We start from the raw sequence: 15,551 nt of genomic DNA on the forward strand, positions 1-15,551 counted from the left end.
CTCACTGGGGGGCCCGACTATAATTCAGACAGGGTCCCTAGCCCATGACGGCAAGGGGACCTTTCTTCCCCTCTGTTGACAGAGGCTCAGATAAAACTCTGGAAATTGACAAGGGCCCTCCAGGATGGAAAATGCTAGAAAGCACCAGACAGCATGGGCTCTCAGCTTCCTGTCAGGCCACCTGCTCCGTTTGAACAACCATCTCCACCTGGTGGAGAAGGATAGAGGCCTGGCAGTGAGGGCAAGTATGAGGACCACAGGGGCTGGACGAGGCAAGAGAGACCCCAGAGGGAAGCCTGCTCGCTAAGGGCTGCTGGCCACATCCCACGTCTCCGAGAAAACACACACCCTCCAGCAGGGAGGCCACAGTCTCTGACCCTTTGCTTCCCACCTCCCCCTCGACCCCATCACCCCAAGAGGCGGAAGAGTAAGTGTCTCCAGGCCTCAGGCCTCTTCCTTGCCACCTTCACAGGCTCGCTCAGGGCTGGCCTCCCAGGGGGGATCTGACATGTAACTCCGGAGCCCTGGGGAGGCCAGGAATGGAACTGCTCAGGAACACAGCACACAGAAGCAGGTGGTTTTTCCCTCTGGGGAGACTGTCGAAGCGGGTAGGCCTGTCCCTCTACACTGGTCATCGGCTCCTGGAGAGCGGCCTTTCCCCGTAGGAGTAGCCAAGAGCACACCCTTGAGCGTTAATGGCACCGACACGAGCAAATGCACACCCGACACGCACACCCTCACCAAACAAGCAGCAAGGCTCAGCAGACAGGAGGCGTGGAGGTTAGAAATGAAGCCAGGAGGACCCCGCATGTGTTGGGACAGACGCTAACCTCTAAGGAGGTGTGCGCGGGAGGTCCGGGTTTGTTTTGTAAAGCCTGTGTTACCGCGTGGGTGAAAGCAGATTACTTACAGTTCAGAAGAGAAGAGTTACGGAGACAAAGGCCAACAGAGATTGCCAGAGGTGATTAGCGTGCGGTGGGCGCAGAGAGCCTGGGGCAGCATTCTTGATGGTGGCCAAGATGCCAGGGGGTTATTTGAAGGAGGAGTTAGTAGAGGGGTTCCTGCTACAGGGGGCTTCAGTGCTCAGGGCTTTGGGAAGGGCCCCTCTCCCGGCCGATTTCTATGGCTCTGGCCCACTTGGAGGAAAAGGACCCCTCACTGCTAAGAGCCTGAACCACTCCCTCCTAGGGAGGAGACCTGCCGAACCACCCGCAGGCTCCAGGCTCTGTCCTACCTGTAGAATCAGCCCTGACATGGGCATCCCCTGGGGGACCCCCCGGGATCAGAAGGAGGGAGCCTCTGGAGCATCAGTTCATTGAAGCAAAAGCTGTGATAACTGGCTTCCCCAGTGTGGGGGGGGGGGGGGGGGGGTAGGGATGGGGTGGGGGATAGGGAGGACTCTTGTCGTGGTGTTGTCACCAAATGACAGCAGGAGGTGATACGGCTGAGCCAAGGGGGGCTGCCCAGAAAATCACTCCATTAGAGAATGTCTTTCTGGCAGTTCTTCAGCCCCAGGCCAGGTGTCTGCCTCCTTTCTCACTGCTGGAAGCCCAAGTCGGATCCAGGGCCAGGGCAGCCTAGAAGGTTCCACCGTGAGCCTAGCGGTTAGCCCCAGGAGCCCTGGCTGTGAGGCTGTGGCAACCAGCAGAGAAGGGGGACTCCTTCAGCAGCTGGAAACGGGGACGGGGGGTACCCTCCTCCTCTGCCCTGGGGACCTTTTCTTGGACCTTTCTCTGCTTTCTTGAGCAGAACTGAAGCGTCATGTGAAAAATTTCTAAGAGTTTTAGAAAAACCTGGACATCTGAACGAAGAACAGAGCAGGAAGATATTGTGTTCTGCCACCCCTCAAAATAAGAAAAAAAAAAAACGCCCCAGAGGATTTGGTAAAAAGAACCTCATGACCTTTAAAGAACATTTAAGTACATAAAGGCATTTTACAAGAGTGGTAGTAACAAGTCCAAACACCTGGGAAGGGGTCGGGTTGAACAGCTGGACTTGGCACAGGGAAACACCAAAACTGGTAACAGGAAAAACCAGAGCTGTGTGTGCCTGTGAGCTCTTGACAGAATCCACCAGGCAGCAGTCCTGGGCTTTCTCAGGTGGGTGGGTAGATGGGGACCTGCCCGTAGGCCAAGGAGCCGGGGGGGGGGGGGGGGAGCTCTGCCTGAGAAAGACTGGTGACAACTACACCGTTAAGAAAGGCAAACTCGTGGGCGCCTGGGTGGCTCAGTGGGTTAAAGCCTCTGCCTTTGGCTCAGGTCACGATCCCGGGGTCCTGGGATCGAGCCCCGCATCGGACTCTCTGCTCAGCAGGGAGCCTGCTTCCCCCGCTCTCTCTGCCTGCCTCTCTGCCTACTTGTGACTCTCTGTCAAATAAGTAAATGAAATTAAAAAAAAAAGAAAGGCAACCCCCTGAGGCCCCCTTCTCAGTCCCTGTAGGGGTCCTGCAAACACCTTCCTCCTGCCTCAGTCTGTTTCTTGGGGGACGGTGCCCTGCGGTGACTTACACACAGGGTCCTCCACCAGCCTGGGCTACGAAATCCTGAAGGCTCCATCTCTGGGACTTCCCTGTCTCAGTTTTCAGCCCTGCAGCCTCCCCCTGCCTCCCCTGACCCCTGTCCAGACCCCTCTGTCTCCTTGGCCTTTATCCAAATGCCTCCTCCTTGATGAAACTTGGAGGGAGGCCCATCTGCCTCCTTTTCCTATGTTTGGGGGGAGGGGCAGCCCTGTGTCTAATCTTCCAATTTTCTAGACATTTTCCCAGACTTAGATATTTGGGGGAAAATAAGAGACTTGTAGGGGAGGTCCTACTGTCCTGGGTGTCAAAGGAATGGAGACAGTGGCAGGACAGAGCCTTAGGAGAGGCCCCACATGGGCTGTGGCTATTCTGCAAGTAAGAGATGCTTCCCATGGGACACTAGGGAGGGGCCTCCTGCACGGGCCACGCAGGTGGTAGGGAGCTCTCAGGGCTGGCACCTGAGGAATGAATGACCGCCACCACCACCACTTGGAATCTTTCTTCTTTGCCATGAAGGTCCTGTGGGCCCTGGAGCACTAATCTCGGTGTACAAGACTGGGCAGGAATCAGCCTCTGTCCTGAGACGCTGTGCTCAGGGATCTGCAGTTGGGACCTCAGGCCCGCTCTGTCTGTGGAGCTAAAATGCAAACCAGCAGCCACATCCGTCCCTCCCCTCTGCAGAGGTTGTCCTGGAAACCGGCTCTCTCCTGGGGGAGGCTGCCGGGCATTTTGGCGACAGGACACATGGCTACAGCTTCAAGCTCTCCAGGCCTCCCCTCTCTGACCATCAGGGACCAGTGGCGTCTGGCAGCCGGGCCGTAACCATGACTACAGTGATCCTCCCCCAACCCCAGTGGGCTTCGTCCTTTTGGAAGGGCTTCTTTCTTTCCATATGGAAACATTCATTCCTCCGTCAAGCACCTGTGACAGGTGCCTCCATCGGGCGGTTGCCTGAGACGGGACAGAACAAACTTGCCGGACATCCAGGGCTTGGAGCCCCTACTCAGATCTGCCCCACTAGTGAAGACTAGTGAGGGGCCAAGCAGGACAGATTCCAGCCCCCACACGTCCCAGACATGAGCAAACCAGCCCCCGAGACCACCGGGGCTGTCACAGACCCCGTGAAGGAGTGAAAGTGGCCCGAAAGAGGACATGGCTCGCCTGGGGCCACGGGGAACGTGGAATAAAGACCCTTACATGGCCTGTCCACCTGTCATGCTGGTGAAGAAGGCCTTTACCAACCCCGTGGTGGGACTGGAGATGCCAGGCTCATCTGTTTTTCCATGATCCTCATTACAGAAACCTGTTCAGGCCTTACCACTCCCTGGGGGCCCAGAACCCCAGACAAGGGGGCCGCCCCTGGGGTTAGGGCTCCCAGGCAGGGCTCTCTGGGGCCGGTCTGGCTGTTCCTGCTCAGCTCTGAGGCTGCCCTCCCAGGCCTTGCCGTTCCTCTGGTTGACGAGACAGAGATCTCTCCAGAACAGAGTTCTCCACCTGAACTGGGCCTGGCATGTGAGAAATCACAGGGAGACCTGAGCCTGCTTTGCCACCCCAAGTCCTCCGACTCCTGCCACTGGCCTTTTCCGAGGGTCAGACGGGTAATTTGCTGCATTTCGCAGAAGCCCAGCAGGCCTGGAACCTTCCTCAGGAGGCTTGGGGGAAAGTCCCCTGGGCACGACTGTTGGCTCTCTTCATCCTTCTCCCTTTTATGCAAACACAAGTCTGAGCCGTATCTCCTTGTTTAGGGCCTTAGTACCAAAAGTAAGAGAGTGACAATTTAGGTGGGGTGTGTATGTGTGTGCAAGAGAGAGAACGGGCGATGGTTTCAGTGACACGGCATGGGCTGCTCCTGTCTGCTCAGCCTTACCTCGCCCCAGCAACGGCATGGAGGGATCGTCAGAGCTACTATCACAATAATCATTACCATCCTCCAGCTCGCTGTTGACAGTATTGCCATTGGCAATGGTCTTTTGTTTGATGGTGAAAAAGGCCTGCATCTTCACATTGTACCTGGAAGTTAAGGCAGGAGGTCAGAGCCCCAGGGAAATGCCTGGCACCCCACCCCCACCACATGCACACACAGTCAGAAGGCCCTGGGAGTGGCCTGTGGAGGCGGCGAGGGGGAGTGGAGGGCACTTAGCCGAGCTGACAGTCCCCTGGCAGGACCCCGAGAACATCGTGCTGTCAGAGGCCTGCCCCACTGGGCTATAAGTGGCTTCCCTGGGCAGGGGGTGAGGAGGGGGGCATAAGGAACCTCTGGTCCAAGAGCATGACCCATGTCTACTCATGCCTGTCCCAAGCCTGTCCCAGGCCAGTGTCAAAGGCAGGCTCGAAGGAAGTGTCACCAGGTAGGTCTTCCCTCCCACAGCCATGAGTCTTGCTCCCATGGGCTGCCCGGCAGTCCAGCTTGCACCTCTCACAGCCAGGCAAACCCCCCAGAGAAGATGTCATCTCCGGCTTGGACCCCAGGCCGCCCACCTCACTGGAAGGTGCTCAGAGAGCGAGTGGTTCATGTGACGACAAGCCTCCCGCACTCGGACAGGTGATCACCCATTTGCACAAAATACCATAAACATCTGATATCAATGTGGGGACTCAGAGTCTCCCACAGTGTTGCTTTTAACTCTGGGGATGTGGACAAGACGACAAAACCTGAAGGGGACTCAGCTCACAGAGAGGTTGTTTTTTAAAATGTGGAAAAATCTGCTATTTTAACTCTTTTTCGTTTTTAAGTGTCTAACTTGTTGGCACTAATCACAGTCCCAGGACGTGTCGGGTGACTGTCAGCATAATTTACTGTCGGGTTGCAGCATCCCAAACGAGTCTGTGTCCGTTCATCAGTTAACCAGTAACCACCCCCACACCCCTGGTAATCTCTAACCTACTAGCTCTATGTATTGGGCTCTCCAGAGTCCCTTACCCAAGTGGAATCAACGGTCTTTGTCCTTTTGTGACTGGCTGCTTTCCCTTAGCACGTTTACAAGGCTCATCCCAGTCTGATGTCCCTGCCTTGTTAGGGCTGAATGATATTCCTCGCTAGTACTTTTGAGATCACGCTGAGCCAGGCGGTTTCCGGAGGCGGCAAGCGAGCCCAACCCTGACCCAGGGTCTGCACCTTCTTTCCTGAGTGGCGTGCCCTGAAGTTGCAACAGGCTGAGCCCCTGACAGGTGGCACTGTACAAAGCCTGGTGAGAAAGCCGGACAGCCTGGCTCTTTGAGAAGAGGGCATTTACAGTGACAGTGAGAAAGGGTGGTGCCCCAGGGTAGCAAGGAGCCCCCCGGGAAAGAGGTCTTGCTGGCCACCTGTCTTTGAACAGCCCCATCCTCTACCCACCAGCCCAGGTCCCCTGGTCCAGGTGTGGACAGGAGCCCCCAGTGTCTGAGCACCCCAGTGGGTACCCCCAGAGAACCGGAGCTGGCTGGAAGTGGCTGGAAGGTCTGTCCTCAGTTTTGTCTGGGCTCTAACGAAAGGCTAGAGCAGGAAGCGGAACAAGGCGTCAGACTGCCCAGCAGGGAGAAGAGAAAAGCTACTTACTTCATGATCAGAATGTAAAACGCGTACAAGATGATGAGAACCAGGCCTTCCCACCTCAAAGAGAGAAGAGAGATTGTGGTTAGGACAGGGTGCCTGTGGCCGTGGGGTCTGGGGCTGACAGCGAGGCCCTGGCGGAGCAGGGCAGAATGTCCTTTGACCCTCCCCAGCCCTGGCCCTGGCAAACAGGGGCGCCACCCTAGGCTGTGGCCAGCTGCCATCTGAAGCCCTCTTGGGGACAGAGAAGGTGAGGGTGGGTTCTTCTCAGCGATGGGGGTCCACGGGGATCAGGTAGCATTTCCACGGGTATCCAGAAAATGGAGGGACCAGGGCTGCCCCATCCCAGGATCCACAGAAGGGAGCAGCCTGGAGTCATACCCACTTGGTCCTAAGAGACCTGTGCGCTCACCGTAGATTCTGGCTGGGGACCAGAAAGGCTGTGGGTACAGGTGGGGAGGGGCCTGGACAACTGCAGAGAGAAAGGGGCGGGCACAGGAGCCCGCAGGGCGGGGTTCCGGAGGGGCGCAGGGGCGGGGCCTTCCTGGGCCGCTTATCCCACTGCCCAGCAGGTGCAGCGCCCAAACCCACCTGCGCACGGGCACCACAAGCCTCTGAGGAGCCACCCAGCTTAATCTGTCTGGTTATCTGACAAATGCGTCCTGAAGGCCTACTATGCGCCAAGCATGAGCTACGGTTGTTTTCGGGAACTCTCCCTCTGCTGGCAGAGTCTGCAGCCCAGCAGAGCTGCGGTGAGATGGCGAAGACCCCACTGCCGCCACCCCCAGTCCATCTAGGAGGAGACCCTGGATGTGGAGTGGCTGCCTGGCTCACCGGGTGGGTTAAGGGCCAGGTGCGGACCGAGAGCAGGTTTCTCTGGGCCCAGAGCCCTCGGCTGCTCATGTCCTCAGCGGACTGAGCACAGTCCCACAGAAAGACACTGATGGGATGCCACTTTGAATCACCGTCATGAAGAGAACGTCTCTATGGCTTATGGACATATAACACTGACACAGTGAAAACGCCAGCCTTTCAAGTTTCTGCTTTATGTATCTTAATTAAGGCATCATTTCCTACCTGGAGGTCACTAAGGTGAGTTCCTACATTTTATTCTGTTTACCTTTGCTTTTTATAGTAAGATCTATATTGCTTTTTAAAAATATTTTATTTATTTGAGAAAGAGAGAGAGAACGAGCATGGGAGGGGGGCAGAAGGAGAGGGAGAAGCAGACTCCCTGCTCAGTAGGTAGCCCAACCTGGGGCTTCATCCCTGGACCCTGAGATCATGACCTGAGCTGGAGGCCGATGCTTAACCAACTGAGCTACAAGGTGCCCCTACAGTGAGATCTTTAATTCACCTGGATTCTCCTCTTGCATAAGGTGTGAAGAAGGGATCTGATGTTATTTTGTTCTGCATAGCTCCCTAGTTTCCCCAGCAGGATCTGAGACTCTCTCCCTAACTCACTGCCTGTTGTGACACCTGTCATATCCCCCAGCCAAGAAATGGGCCCATGACTGGGTTCTTGGTTCCACAGTCCATTTTGGCCCGTGCCAAAATGCCGTACCGTTTTCATTACTTTAGCTTTATAATATGTTTCATTTGGCAGAGCAGGAACACTGAGGGAAACAATCTTTGTCGCTCTGAAAGTATAAAGACGTGATTGTTTAGAATGATGCCTTTTTACTTTCCCAAGGGCATTAGCTCATGTCTGTAGTAGTAATCTCAAGAAAGATTCAACACACCCAATAAGGAAGGATAGGAACAAAAAATGAATAATAAGCAAACATTTAAAACTTACCACACAATTTCTTCATCGTATATGAACTGGAAAGCAAAAGAAACAAAGGATGGGGGGCATTATTTATTCCAAAAGAGCACACACAGACCCTTAAACACTCGGAGCTCACCCACACTGCCTTGTTATTTTGACACAAAGCTGGGCTCCTCTCTCCATCTCTGGGTTTCTCAGCTGCAGGTGACCTTTCCTTGGATGAAACCCCTCCCAGCAGATGCTACCATGTGTTAGCGCGGCCTCCTGAGAGAAATGGCCTGCATTTCATTACACTGCAAGTCACAGGTGGCACCAGCCTGGCGGGGGTCTGCCATCAATAAGGGGACAGACTTGCTGAAATCAAGACAGACTTGCTGAAAAACTGAAAAGACCCCTACCTGTCTGTCTCCCTATAGTTCCTACCTGTCTATGATACTCATGTATGTGGAAGGGAAGGGATATTATTTTCCTTTTTTTTTTTTTAAGTATTTATTTGAGAGAGAGAGAGAGAGAGTGAAAGCACGAGCGGGGGGGGGGGGGGGCAGAGAGCGAGGGAGAAGAAGACTCCTTGCAGAGCAGGGAGCACGACATGGGACTCTATTCCAGAACCCTGGGATCATGACCTGAGCTGAAGGCAGATGCTTAACCGACTGAGCCACCAGATGCTCCAAGGGATATTATTTTCTTAAAAAGAGAGAAACCTCTTTGGCGATTCTAAGGGCAAAGGACCCACTTGTACCATTTTCAAATGGGAGCCCCAAGCTGATGGTGAGGGTGCCACGGTTTCTGCAGAGGGCACGGACATTGCCCCACAACCCTACCCAGCATCTCGGACACAGGCACAGATGAATGATGCCCCAAGGTCCAGGGGAGGAGTCCTGGGACCACCCCAGCCAGGCCCAGTGTGGATGGGAATTTGGAAGGGCTGCACCCACCCACTGGCCTTGGAGACAAAGAAGGCCTGCACAGGATGTGGGGAGAAGCCAGGGACCCATGGTGCTCCACTGTCCTGGCTGTCACGGGAGCAGTGCACCAGAGCTGCCATGGGGAGGCCACTTCCGGGGGGGGGGTGTCATCCTGACCGAGCATTCCTGTGAGGCTCCCCAAGCTCCAGGCTCTGAGGAAGTGGCACTGAACAGAGCAGTGCCCAGTGCCCCCCTGGGGAACGTGAGGACATGTGTGGGGGATATTTTTAGTTTTTACAGCCCAGTAGAGGGCTGTTTAGAGATAGGGACAGGCAGGTGATGACCAGCCTAGAACATGTGACATAGTCTGTCAGAAGGTTTTCCCACACGTAAAGACCTCTTATTTAAATGTCTGGCTAAAATTCAGACATGTGGTGGCAGCGGGAGGTTGAGGGGGGGTGGAGAAAGACCTGAACCCAGAACTTAACTGTGTCGTAAAAATCAAAATACTTTTACACAGTTGTAATAAATATGTAATTTCCTAGTGAGGTAGCAAATGGAGAAACAGGTGGACTTGGCTCAGCCTAGGATTTTTATCAGGAGTCATTTATAATTTTGGAAAATCGGGTCTTCAATGTCGGCACCCCCCACGGGGCCCAAGGGACCCACCCAGCACCCGGCCTCCGTCTGCACAGGTCAATTTCAGGCTCAGAGATTCTTCCATTCGGGGGTAATGATCATATCACCTGGGGTTCTAGCATCTTCTCGCCGAAGCACTTACCACGGAGAGTTGTAATCTCTCTTATTATCAAGGACTTCTGTCTTTGATAGTTTGGGCATCATTTGATTCTTTTTTTTTTTAATTTTTTTGAACTGCATATAGGTATATTGTTTTATCTATGACTTTCCTTTTCGGGATTGTGTAGACAGGGGTCCCAGTGGTCTCAAATGGTCCTACTCATGCCCTGCCTGACACTCATGCTGCCGGGCCTGTCTCTATGGCCTGGGCAGCTCCTGACAAACAGAATGTGGTGAAAGCGATGGGTTACAGCCCCCATGATTAGGTCACAGGCTCCCTTCCACGGTGGCACCTTCTCACCTCTGCTCTAAGGGCAGCCAGTCAGCGTGGTGAGCACAGCATGGTAAGCCAGGCGGCCAGGAAGCCTCAGAGGAGGCCTGTCTGCAGCCCTGCGAGGGGACTCCTCCCCCAGCAAAGCAGATTCTCACTGGGGGAGTTGTGTACCCTGGCCACCATCTGTGCAAAACCCTGAACTCTGATTCACAGACAACAAGAGCAAGAACTACTTGCTAGTTGAAGCTACAGAGTTTGGGGGAAATTTGTTACCCGCAGATAATTCGTACAAGGGATGGGACTGTCCTGTACAGTTGGCTCTAGATCTTGTGAGGTCGGGAACTCTCTGGGGCACATTCCAGAAAATCTGGGCACACCACAGTCCTCTGCCCTCATGCCACCGCCTGGACTGAAACGTCTCCTCTGGGGGTGGCACGCATCTCGGCAGTAGCCTGTGCCTTGTGCTTCAGTGTCATAGGCATGATGCCACACTAGCATCTCGGGGGACCGTGGGGGTAATCTCTTGTCACTCTTCCCCACACTAACAGACTCCAGAAACCCTGTTCCAGCTCTTCTGCCTTTCTCCGTGTTCCCCCAGCCGCCCGTTCTGCCTGCCTCCAGCCAGCCTCGGTCTCTCTCCTGCTCTCCGGGAAGCAGGGAACGCAGAAACTCCGATTCTCAGGCATCGGGCTCTAACAGAGGCTCTGAGGGCCCCTGAGGAGCAAAGGGCTTGAACTTAACTTCACGGACCATGGGACATGTGCTCTGACGTTTCCAAGGCCTTTTTGAATTCAAGGTGCTTGTTGGATTTGCTCCATAACCAGGGTGTCAGGCACGAGGTTTTCAGGCGAGGGAGGCAGAGTGGAGAGGGGATGGGGACAGAAACGGGCAGGGGGTAACTCACAGCAATGAGCACGATGACAGAGAGAGTGTAGTACACGGAGTCTCGGCACACAGCCCACCACGTCAGACGGACCACCTGCCAAGCAAAGGGCTGTCAGCTGCTGCTGGCTGGGGAGATGGGGGTGGTACGGGGACTAGCTTTCTCACCAGCCCTGAGCCCCGTAGGGGCAGGGATGCACCCACAGAGCTCCTGCTAACTGTGCCACCGGAAACAAGCCTCTCCCGGCTGCTCGAGGCCACCCAGTGCTCTCCATTGTATTTCGGCAACAGGACAAAAGTACACAGTGTTTGTAAGTGAGGGCCTAGCTGTTCCCTCTCCTCTGAGGTAACAACCTGTCTCACAGCAGAAGCCCAGGGTCAAGGCAGAGCCAGATGCTGGAAGCTTCTGGTGGTAAACTACCTCGCTTGGCCAGGTAGGGCCGACTCATGAGCCTGCTTCTTGGTGGGCGAGTGTAATGCCCCCAACAGCCCTGAGGACCAGGAAGATGGTCATGGGGTATCAGCAACAGGCCAGCTTCAACCTCCTTGCTAAGGAGGCCAAAGGCAGGCCTCAGATATTTCCAGAATCTAGCTCAGGGTCAAGGTTACAGGAGGGACCTCTCAAACATCTACTGCTGCTCAGTGAACACTCACCCTTGGCCCGGACAAGAGAGCCAACCCTGTCCTGCCCTCGGATCCGATGGTGCTGGATGTGGACAGAACATCAGATGCCACTTGTACCTGGGAGAACCCAAGCCTGGAGGGGAAGCCGACTTGCTCAGCCTCAGTCAGTCAAGGGCACACTCAAGGTGAGGTCCCAGGTTCCCCTGCTGCTGTCCCTAGGTCACTCTACAAAGGGAGACGAACCACTGACCTGCCCCGCGAATAATCCACAAACGCCGATTATACACAGGATGTTGAACACCGCAGAGCCCACGATGGTCCCAACGCCAACGTCTCCATGGGTGATGAACACGCCTATAACAGGAAAGGCAGAGACCTTCCTGTGCCAGTCCTGCCCCCGCCCGCCCCGGGCTGCTGGGAGGGCTGTGTCCCCAACCCCATGGACGGAGGGAGTCGTTCTCCTCATCACATGCCTGCGGGGCTGAGGGGGACGGCAGAACCGGAGACAAGAAAGTGTCCTGGGCGACCAGCTAACTCCATTCCCCCCCCCCAAATTTTTTAAACACAGCTTTATCAAGATCTAAATCATATGCCATAAAACTCACCCATTCAAAGTATATGATAATCCCGTTTTTTGGTATAATCACAGAATTGTGCAACCATCACCACAATCTCATTCTAGAACATTTTTATCCTGCCCCCACAAAAGGAGCCCTCTACCCACCCGCCCTTTGCTCTCCCACACGCCCCAGGGAACCCGACTTTACTTTCTGTCTCCCCAGCTCTCCCGCTCTACAGTTGAGAAAACAGAGGCTCAGAGCTGACAAATGCCCTCACTGGTCAGGGGTGGGGGTCTGGGTCCTGGGTGCCCTGCTGGGGGCCTTTCTTACCAATAACAGAGGCAAACAGCTCGGGCGTCGAGCTTCCTGCGGCCATGAAAGTGGCTCCTGCCACATCTTCACTCAGATGGAGCTTCTGAAACAGAAGTGACCACAGACACTCAGGCGGTGAGGTGGGGACTGCAGACATTGTCACCGGACACGCCCACGATCATGGCAAGCGTGGGGGACTGCTGTGGCCAGAGTCGGGCACCTGGGCTGGCCGTGTCGTCTCCCAGCACCCTCAGCACATGCCTCCTGCTACTCTGTGGGCCACCCCACCCAAAGTCCCCTGTCCCCTTCCCCTGTCACTTTCTGCTCAATCGCCAAGCCCCTAAATGAGGTCACCTCTCGAACTGTACCCCCAGAGTCAGCTGTTCCCCTTGGACCGGTGGAAGAGTCTGGTCCTCCAATCAATGAAACACAAACCACCCAGTGAGGGTCTGAGGACTATGCTTGTGCCTTCCCCTCTGGACAGTGAAGGTTGGTCTTTTTCACCTCTGGATTGCCAGTGCCTAACTCAGAGTCTGGGACACAGTGGAGCTCAGGCAGCAGCCGTCTCCAGGGCCCATGCAGAACTTGGGTACCACACAGACTTGCCCAATTCAGGGCTGTGGGACCTAGAGGTCCCAGAGGCACAGTCTGGCCCTTGCATTCCAGAAGATCTTCTCCGTGGCAGCCCTGATGCCTGGCTGCTCACGGACTCAAAGACCCAGACAACCTAGTTCCGGGGATGAGGCTGGATCTCTGATAAGGCACACTCTCCTTAGCAAGGCCATGCTCCAGCCACAGAGGCCCATCCTCTGATCGAGAATATGCTGTTGGGGGCTTTGGATGCTGGGAGAAGCCACGAAGATTCTGGGTCTCCCTGAACCTGAACTTGAAGACACTTACTCAATGGTGCCCAGAAGGCATCTGGGCAGAGCTCAGTCTCCTCCTGCACCCACCCTCCCAAGTACCCTGGGCAGTCTGGGGTCAGCACAATCTCCCTGCTGACCTTGCTATAGGAAGCAGTCCCTCAGAGGGGTCGGAGCTCTGGGTTTCTGTCAAGCACTGATCCCCCAGGGCAGAAGCCCGGCCACCCTGACCTCATTGATCAGGAGAGGGTTCCACAGAAAATGATCTGCCCTCAGAGCATTTCCGGTATCTTCTAGCACATTACAAACCATTACAAACTCAGGTGAAGGCTCTGTCTTCACCTGAGCTATTCCTTCCTCCTAGAATGCCCTTCCTTGCCCTCTCTGCTTGGAGAAATCCTGACCACTTCAGAAGTTTAGATCAGATACCATTTCTTCCATAAAGCCCTCCTAGGCTTCTCCCCAACAGACACATTGTATTCCTCCTTTCGGCTCTTCAGTCCTTTGATGACTCTTACAGAGCCCCTTGCAGGGGACTTGCCCATAGGGCCAGGCCCATCCCCCTTTGCTCACGTCTGTGTCCTTACAGAGACGGGTAACCTGGAGGGGCCTTTCCACTGGGCACTGTCCTGTGCATTGGTCACCCATCCCCAGAGGCCATCTCCTGATTCTCTCCATACACTCTTTCTCTGGCTCAACTCGCTCATTGACCCACGGTTCAGTCTGAGTCGGGGGAAGATGGAGAGGTGAGCGAGGGGAGACTGGGGGTGGGGAAGGCCTTTGCACCTTGCTGCCACATTCTTCGCTCCTCAGGAGGCCCTATTCTGTGCTCAGCAGCAAGGAAGCCCCTGCCCTAACAAGCTCTGCCTCCAGCTGCAGATGTCACAACAACGACATGTTCTTCAAATAGGTAGGAGATTTCATGGGGGACAAAGTGTACCAAAGTCCAGAGCGGTCTGCACATGGTAGGTGCTGGAAGCGGAAGTAGTTATCCTTTCTTGGTTAGCGGCCAAGGGTAAGGCAGAACAGAGAGGCACCCTGGAGCCTTTAAAAAATTTTTTAAAAAAACATTTTATTTTTAATCTCTACACTCCATGAGGGGCTTGAACTCACAACCCTGAGATCAAGAGTTAGATGCTCTACTGACTGAGCCAGCCAGACGCCCCAGCACTGGAGTCTTACATGTGAGAAGAGAGAAGATAAGAGAGTCAAAAGCTCACAAAACAATGAGGAGGAGAAAACGTCAGCCTGAAAACACTGGACCAAAGGGCATTCTTTGCTCAGCCTCTGGATCCTCCCCCGAGACACGGATCCCCACCTGGTCCGCGCCACCTGCAGCTTGTGGGAAATGCTCCTTAAGGGGCAGGTTTAGCTTCACCAGTGACAGCTTGCTGGGAAACCAGAGGCCCTGGGCGCCGATGGCACGTAGGAGACCAAATCAGGGAGAGAATGGCCCCTGCCGACTCCGCTCTGGGGGTGTCAAAGCCAGGCTTTGCCGTGGCCACAGTAAGTGCGTGGCCAGTCGTCACCACCAGAGTGCTCCCTGCTCCCTCCTCTGGCCCTGAGGAGTCCCTTGTCCTTGGTTGCCCCAGGCCCCCCAGCCCCAGCCTGGCTTTTCTGTGAGATCCCAAGTCCCTCCTATCCCCCCTACTTACCTCGCAGATCTTCTCCAGAGACGGAACAAAAAAGTCATCACAGACTATGGCCAAGGCATAGAACATGTACAGAGCCTGAGGAGGAAATGGGGGAGATGGTCAGCAAATGCACCTGCTGCTGAGGAGGCGTGGCTGGCCCGATGTCACGTCCCGAACCAGGCAGCTGTCGCACACTGCCAAGGCAGAGGCCGGGTGCACAGAGAGAGACACAGGAAAATTCCAACACCACAGAGATCTGCTCCCTCACGAGCAGATGGGGAAACTGAGTCCCAGGGAGGGGAAATAATGTGCTGGCAACAAAGGGGATGAGAGCTCAGGCCACGTGGTCTTGGGCTCCTTCTCCTCTTTGCAAAGCACCAGCTCTCTCCCCTGCACCATTTCAGGCTGCTCTCAAAAGGCAAGCTCTAAGCCTTAGGGCTAAGAAGGAAAGCATTTAGAATCACCAGTTTAAGAGTTTAAAGTAAGAACAATCCCAATCTTCCCCCTTCATTTTAGTGAAGGCACCATTTCCCTCTTACCACCCGGCTACTTGCTGCTGGAATGAATGGCAGTGAGCAAGCGAGCCAGCAGTTCCTGGGTTACTACCTAATGGTGGCAGAAGTTAAAATACACAAGCCATTCACACATAGAGTTCCATGGAACAAAGCATCCAGATGCTAATGCTTATTTTTGCCATGTGCCTTTGGATAAGTCACATTTCCAGGGCTCAGTCCCTTCATCTGTTTGATGACAGAGTGAGAACAGATCAGTAGTTTCCAAGTGATTTTATATACATGGTTTTATATATCCCTGTCCTGTTCATCTTTCCACTCAACTCAACCTATGGGCCAGGCACTATTCTAGGCATCAGGGATCCATGG

The 15,551-nt window shown here is 54.7% G+C and overlaps 1 protein-coding gene across 1 annotated transcript in view; it reads right to left on the reverse strand.

Moving 5' to 3' along the window:
- SLC24A4 (solute carrier family 24 member 4) overlaps positions 1–15,551 on the reverse strand; it is a 162,321-nt gene that overhangs the window by 41,445 nt on the left and 105,325 nt on the right. Inside the window, exons 4-10 of the mRNA XM_059373497.1 lie at positions 14,692–14,766; positions 12,192–12,276; positions 11,552–11,655; positions 10,700–10,774; positions 7,846–7,871; positions 6,054–6,107; positions 4,386–4,528 (exon numbers count right to left, since the gene is read on the reverse strand). Of these exons, the coding sequence (XP_059229480.1) occupies positions 4,386–4,528; positions 6,054–6,107; positions 7,846–7,871; positions 10,700–10,774; positions 11,552–11,655; positions 12,192–12,276; positions 14,692–14,766 (562 nt within the window). The remainder of the gene's footprint in view (positions 1–4,385; positions 4,529–6,053; positions 6,108–7,845; positions 7,872–10,699; positions 10,775–11,551; positions 11,656–12,191; positions 12,277–14,691; positions 14,767–15,551) is intronic.

This window comes from Mustela nigripes, chromosome 13 (genome assembly GCF_022355385.1).
Source record: "Mustela nigripes isolate SB6536 chromosome 13, MUSNIG.SB6536, whole genome shotgun sequence".
In the NCBI taxonomy this organism is placed as follows: Eukaryota; Metazoa; Chordata; class Mammalia; order Carnivora; family Mustelidae; genus Mustela; species Mustela nigripes.